This window comes from Montipora foliosa, chromosome 9, assembly GCF_036669935.1.
Source record: "Montipora foliosa isolate CH-2021 chromosome 9, ASM3666993v2, whole genome shotgun sequence".
Lineage (NCBI taxonomy): Eukaryota > Metazoa > Cnidaria > Anthozoa > Scleractinia > Acroporidae > Montipora > Montipora foliosa.
This window is the reverse complement of record NC_090877.1, coordinates 21,250,478-21,257,977: the sequence shown is the minus strand read 5'-3', so window position 1 is coordinate 21,257,977 and position 7,500 is coordinate 21,250,478. Positions and strand designations below refer to the sequence as shown.

Here is a 7,500-nt window from a genome sequence, read left to right as displayed (position 1 = left end):
CAATTTGATCGACAGTGATCACTACAAACGTCACAAAAAGATAAGAATGACAGAATTCCATTCACCCTCACTTTCCATCCTCATAATCACGCAGTCATAAGTATCATTCTTAATAATTTTAAATTACTCCAAAATGATCCCGAGACTGGTAGAATCTTTTCGCAACCTCCACTTATTTCATTCAAACGCGACAAAAACGTAGGCAACTTTTTAGTTAGAAGCGCGCTCAAAACTAACGAGCAACCCGGCACTTTCAAATGCGCGCGCCCACGATGCAAAACTTGTCTTTTCATTGTTAACACTAGAAAGATATCGGGACCTAAGTGATCTGTTAAGATCACCGATCGTTTCACATGTACCTCCGCAAATGTCATTTATTGCATTACCTGTACGTTATGCAATAAATTATACATTGGTGAGACAGGTAGACGACTAGGTGACCGATTCCGCGAACACCTTCGCGATGTTGAGAAGAATGACAAAGATGCATCTAAGCCAGTCGCTCGTCATTTTAATCTGCCTAACCACTCCAAAAAACACATGGCTATCTACGGCCTTTCCCTACATCTAGGTACGAGAGAAAGCCCGGCAAGAATCTGGAACAAAAATTCATCTTCCAAATCGGTACCCTCAATCCTCACGGTATTAACGAACGCTTTTTATTTAACTAATATATTCTTATTTTTTACGTTGCCATGTTACCACCAATAGCGTAGCTCCTACTCTACTATAAAAACTACACGTAACCCATAATTCCTCGATTCGCTCTGACGAAGGGCTATTAAATGCTCGAAACGTCAGCTTTTAGAATCTCTGTACGGAGGCAAATTTACACTATCAACTCCGTGGATAAAACCAAATTTTTGTAACCTGGGTTGAGCCTGCGATCCAATCGCAAACCAATACCTGGTCAGCGTTTAACTTAAAAAAAGCCGACCTTGATGAGCTCTAAATTTGAGCCCGCGATATGGAAACGTGACACTGGTCAGCGGATACCTTTATTTGACAGGTGTCAATTGACCATAACATGGATGTCCAATATCAAAGATGGGTGCTGTAAACTGGCGTGATACTGGTCACATTAGGGAGTTTACGAAACAAGGACGACGACGGCTACGAGGACTTCATTTAAAAATACAAGTTTGGGTAGTCATATCACTACGAAGCAATTTCATGTCGTCTCGCGTTAAAAATGTGTAGTAATTGTCGAGGGATTAAACTGGTATGAGTGGGTTGGAAGCGTAGAGAGAGAGAACTGAAAATTAATCCTTATGTACTAACGTCCTCCACAGAACCTTGAATTTGGTCATTTCACGTCGTCATTTAGGAGATGACGGCAAAGAAATGTACCAAAATTTAATACGCACGTGTAGAGCGTGCAGAGCCATTGTTTTTGCTCACTAAACCTATTGTTTTCAGTAGCGTCGTCGTTGCCGTCGGCGTCGTCGTTTGGTAAGTTCCCTATTGGCATACGTGAACGGGTGGACGGACGGACCGACGGTCGATGACGTCATAGTTATAAAACCAAAATTTCTGGCACGGATGGGTTACTTTGGAGCTCCGCGCGCGCGCCCTTCGGCGCGCGGAGCTCCGCTATATCTTGGAGGGTAACATCATTAAGGATAACTGGGGAAACAATGTGTGAAATGCCCTAGGGCCCCTCTCCTCATCCTCTAAATCGTAATTGTTCTTACCTATGCCAGATGTTTGGTATTTTCCAACGTAACAAGCGATAGCCAGAGCAATGATGAACAGCTTCATTCTGCGACTTCGTTGTGGGTCTCTGGACAAGGTCAAACAAATAATGTTAATTTAGAGTTTTGAAAACTTTGCACCTACAATTCTCTCACAGGTATTAAAGTTGTCAAAATAGGTAGAACTGCCAACGATAATAAATAATGTAACTTCAACAACACTCACGTTAATATTAAAGTCTAGGTTAACCCGTAAATAGTCTTCAAAAGCAATGGAAAACAAGCCCGTCTTCTTTTATGTCGTTAGATTCAAGGAATATGAAATTTGGGTTTTGTATGTGGCAAAACAACCACTGATCGGATTGCACCCAACGAAACAGTTGATTCTACGTCGCCAAAAGCCTTAAGAGGTGTTAAGTAAAAAATAGCATAAAAGATTCGAAACCAGGGAAAATGGACAATAACTTTTAGCTAGCGATTTCTGAAACAAACATTTTAGTCTCTAAAATTAATTGCCGGGCACTCCAACTTTCAGCTAAGATATCCGAACGGATCAAATTCTAGTAGGTGATAAAAAAAATCTTTTGAAATACTCTTTATGCGTTGCAACGAACTAAGAAATTTACCTCGTAGGCTTTGAGTTGAATTTGTGATTTTTGGGTGTTCGTGAGTGAATGTCTTCAAGAAAATAGTTAATATGGGAAAAATCTAGCTTTTTTTTCCGAGAAAATATGAACAGTTCTGGTCACAAAGCTTCAGGTTTGCTTTTTGCTTGATTACAATCCCAAATTCACTTACCGAGTAAGTTCAATACACGCAGTACCACCTTCCGGCGAAGCTGATCATTTACTTCTACCACGGCTGAGTTTTTAGTCAAAGATTGAGGGTTTGAGCAGTATGACGAAACGATGCAGTGAGCTTAGGAATTCAGTCCTGGTTTTTGTTTTAGTTTCCATTAAATGCAAACAATGAATCACTTGTAAGAACTTAACCACAAAGCAAGTGGTTAATTGTGGTTTAATTGATTAGCAGCTTGTGAAAACTGGTTCCTTTCCAATTTGACAGGCTGTAAAGGATGACGATATAACTCTTAAAGGCGTACTATGCATACATTTATCGAAAAGGTGTTAACTGCATTATCATTTGCCGTACGTCGTACCCATATCCTTTTTTTTTTTGTTCCAGGGCTCGAACTTAACTTTTGAATTGAATGGTAAAATGGCTAGTACATGTTCAGGATTTACTAGCCGTAAATGTGGTTCTACTAGGAGCTTCTGTGCGGCATCATTCTCGTCACCAGAGCCTTGGATCGACCCAAGGCTCTGGGAAACTCTCTGTGGGAGAACATGCGCCGTAGGGTTCTCATAGCCAAATGTTCGCTATTTGAACCTTACGGCGCCTGCTCACTCCTCGTGCTAACATGAATGCACCAACACATTAGAGACGCCTTTCACTGTTCTTCACGAAAACCAATGAGAAGACCTTTTGTGTCAGTGTTCCCCAGAGCTCTTCTTTCCCTTAGACAAGAGAAGAGCTCTGGGGTCGAGATTGGTACAGCATAAGAAAGACTGTTATTGTTTGACATTTTATTTTAATTTAACGCTTTCACCCCTAAGCCGACCTAAACCGGCCATACTTGGTATTTTACTCAGTCTAACGCCAGACGATTTTACTTGTCAATGGGGAACCTCCAAGAGTCCATGGGTTAAAAGGCAAAAGAAAAAAAAATGTAAAACTGCTGTTGTTATCAAACTGCAATAAAATATGCAACGTCATATAAGAAAAAATATCTTGTCTTGTGCTCATGTTTAAATAAGATCTAGACGTGCTGCCTCATGAATCATCGCTTACTCTCTTGAGAGTGTAGGAGTTAAGTTGTTTGATTTGAGCCCTGTTCAGATGATTCAGCTGCTTTTGAGGACAGAAATGGTCCATGAAAATCAAGTATGGTGATCGCAGATTTGCGTTTCAAGAAGGCGGATAATTGTTTTCGTCGTAAGCTTTGCATCAGGGGTATGCGACTTGGCTCCATGCTCCCCCCCAGTCACGCAAGAAAATCGAGATGGAGACGAATAAACGCGAAACTGTTTACCGAATTAAGAATTATTTTTCTCATCTAGAACTACTTTTATTGTTTTATTTATGCCAGTTGTTAAATGACGAAAAATATTGAAAACATTTTGTAGGCTTATGTTATTTATTTATAGAGGTGAAAATTAAGTAGCCAAGATGGCTAGTAAATGAGCAAAATCCACAGGCCAAAATTCAAAATCTACTGGTATTTGGCTAGTAGACCACCGCCAAGTTCGAGCCCTGCAGTGTTTGTTGACGTTTCCAAGTGCTTTAATTAATTAATTAATTTAAATACTTAAGTCGTTGACTGATTCGAGGAATTTTTAGATTGATTTAGATAGTCTATGCGAGTGGTCTGTTAGAAATGAATTTCTTTTCCAGCCACATAAAAGTCATAATTTGCTTATCTCTTGCAAGCGTAATAGTTTTCAGCGCACTTATTATCTATATGGGCAGGATTTGGAGTTAGTTACGTCGGAGAGAGATTCATAGTAAGTAAGGATATCAATTGGAGTGGGCATTTGACTACAGCACCATCAAAAGGCTGTAAAAGTTTTGTTTGGATAAACCGCTAATGCTACTACCAATACTAGTACTATACCGCCACAACCACTGACACTAACACCACTACCACCACGGCTCCGGATCCGCCTCACTGCCACTGACACTACAAATACCATGATCACTGCTATCATCATCACAACAACTCCCACCTCCACCACTACGTGCTTTTATGAACATTAGTGAACATTAATATTTTCACCAGTTTTAAAATATTCTTACTCCTAAATCCTTTCAGAGCTTCTTTTTCAGGTGGTCTCTTTTATTTTTCATGTAGTCAGCTTTGCACAAAACTCCTCTTTTCTTTTCTGATCGACCTGATCCAAGGTTTCTAATCAAGCAGATTGACTTAACGTATTTCCAACCTAAAGCAAGCATGGGTTGAATTATTAAATACGCGAGGGCAACCTTTACAACCTGTCAAATTCGAAAGCAACCAGTTGTCCCTCGCTGTTAACCAATTAACTGGCAATTAGTCACTTGCTTAGTGGTTGAGTTCTTACAAGTGGTTTATTGTTTCCATTTAATGGAAATCTCATAAAACGTGGATAATGACCGAATTCCTAAGCTCATTGCATAGTTACGTCATAAAGATCTAACCCTCAATCTTTATGACTAAAACTCACTCGTATTGAAAATGGATATCTAGTTTTGAAGATGGCACCATGTGTACTGAAACTTCTCGATAATTGAATTTGGGACTGTAGTCACCCCACACGACAATCCTTTAAGTAATAATATTTCTCACCCGTAGAATATCTTTGCCATAGTCTAACATAGCAAGTGTTAGTCAAACGAGGTTGAACAGCTTCATTCTGTGACTGGGTCCCCGGACAAGGTCGTATAAAACAATTAAATATCAATTTGGATGTTTGAAAATTTTGCACCCGCAATTTTCCCACAAGTATTAGATTTGTCAAAATTGAAGGTAGAACTGCCAACTCTACTACTACTACTCTAATCAATGATGTAACTTTAGTGAAGAGTTTTTGACACTCACGCTAAAATGAAATCCCAGGTTAATTGTTGTACTTCACATCGATATCAGCCGTAACTAGTCTTCGAAAGCAATCAAAAAATAGCCCGTCTTCCTTTTTGTCATTTGGTTCAAGGAATGTGAAATTTGATTTTTTATTTACCGAAACAACCACTGATTGATTGCAATGAATGTCTTTTGAAAATAGTAAAAATGGAGAAAATCCGCCCCTTTTACCTCGACGAAAGTATACACAGTTCTGGTCAGAAAGCTTCAGGTTTGATTTGTGTTTGCTGGTGCATGTTATTTGTTACTCCTTTCGTTAACTTTGGCAGTATTCTGAAATGCAATTGACTACCAACAAATCGAAAAGTTGTACCTAACCACCGCGACGTTACGAGCCACTTACCCTCCCGAGCAAATGTCTGCCCAGCTTAGTTACAAGGGATTTCATGTAATTGTTTCATACCAAGCCCGTTTGATTGTGGGTCCAAAGGCAATGAAACTGTTGTATTAGTTCCCCCAGTCTATTCTCGTGGGGTAAAAAAACTACCCGATACACGAAAAGATCAAATTCTTGGGTGTCCTGGATCTTGGAGGATCGAGGATCTTGCCTGTGAAGCTCAAAGACTTGCCGAGAAGAGGAACTGGACTGTTATACGGTGAAATAGCGAATAATGAGACGGAGAGAAGTATCCAGGAGAGATGGTCAGGTAAGGCTCGCGGCAGGAGCCGGCAGCCGAATCCTCAATATATCACGGAATGGTAATTAGCATCCGGTAGCACTAGCAGCTGATCTTGGTAAGGAGCAACCAAGGGTCATATAAATCGGTTTTAATATCGAATAAAACGAAAAAATGAAGTCCAGTCTTGCGTCCATACATCGTACGAATAGCCAGTGATAATGTACTAGAATTCAAGAAAGACGACTGTCTGCCCGTCACAGTTAAGTTTGATATTAAAAACATTACGCTAGACACCCTAATCGTGAAAAATGCAAAGCTTAAGTGGCATCATTCCTGCCACCTTAAGTTTTGGAAATTTAAGGTAGAAAAAGCAAAAGAAAGGAGGAACAATCGTGTTAAAGCAGACCAGCAACAACAAGTGGTGGATCGTGGTATGAAACGAGCTCTGAAGGCTGACAGTAGCGTAAAGAACGAAAAGTGTGTGTATGTAACGAAGATGATGGGGCGACGTACAGTTTCTGGACGTTGGAAGCCGAACCTAGAAGCCTCCGCGTAAAAAAGGAAATTATGTAAATTAATATGTAAATTGGTAGATATCCTACAGGGGAAAGCAATCTCGATTTGCTTAACCGAGCGCGCAAGGTGGTATCGGTATTGTTTACCAAGTTCGCGCGGTGTTCTGGGTAACTTGAGTCACGAGGCAGAAAGTCATGTCTATCGAAGGTTCAGCATAGGCGATTGAAGGTAAGTAATTTTCGAATATTTACAGCGATTCCGTTTACCTTGAAAATCAAAGATTTCAGTATCTGATAGAAAATCGTACTGCCTGGGTCAGAAATCGATTTTTCAGGCACAAATCATAAACAGGGGCGACGATTTGTCAGACACAAGTAAAATCAGACTGAACAGTGGCGACAGACTCGACCACAAACAGCTAAACGCAACCTCAGAAAGCAAAAGCACAGTCTCGGTATCATCATTTTCAAACAATCTTTGATCATTTTTACAACGGTTATTCACAGATATTACACCATTTGCTGTTCATTTACGCTTTACGCAAAATATACATTTGTTTACGTCAACAGTTGAAAGTATACGGCAAATATACGTTCATTAGCACTTCCATGAACTTCATTAACGCGAACTAACGTTCAATAACGCTATTTGCAAACGGATGAACAATTGCACCTTTGGACAATCAAAGATAACAAATGTACTTTCAATCTCGCGCAATGCATGGTTAATCATTAACATCAATAGAAAATCAATTGCATAGTATGACAATCAATGGCATATTAGAGACATACATTAACTAAATTTGCATAGAGACGCACAATCAATTGTACCTTCACACAATCAATCGTTCATTCGAAATGGTCAAGCGTTAACGTGAAGTGACAAACGTTTGTAGGAAAAAGAAGTTTCAAAATTGTTTTGTAATCATCCCACAATTTCTTCATTATTTAAAACATCTTGGAATGTACGTTTCCCTAAATATGTTCCACTGTCC

General features: G+C 39.7%; 1 protein-coding gene across 1 annotated transcript in view; it reads right to left on the bottom strand.

The window, feature by feature from the left end:
• LOC137970269 (uncharacterized) overlaps positions 1-2,620 on the bottom strand; it is an 8,847-nt gene extending 6,227 nt beyond the window's left edge. The window contains exons 1-2 of the mRNA XM_068816787.1: positions 2,493-2,620; positions 1,695-1,783 (exon numbers count right to left, since the gene is read on the bottom strand). Coding sequence (XP_068672888.1) covers positions 1,695-1,761 — 67 coding nt within the window. The 5' untranslated portion in view covers positions 1,762-1,783; positions 2,493-2,620. The remainder of the gene's footprint in view (positions 1-1,694; positions 1,784-2,492) is intronic.
• Between the last annotated feature and the right edge of the window lie 4,880 nt (positions 2,621-7,500).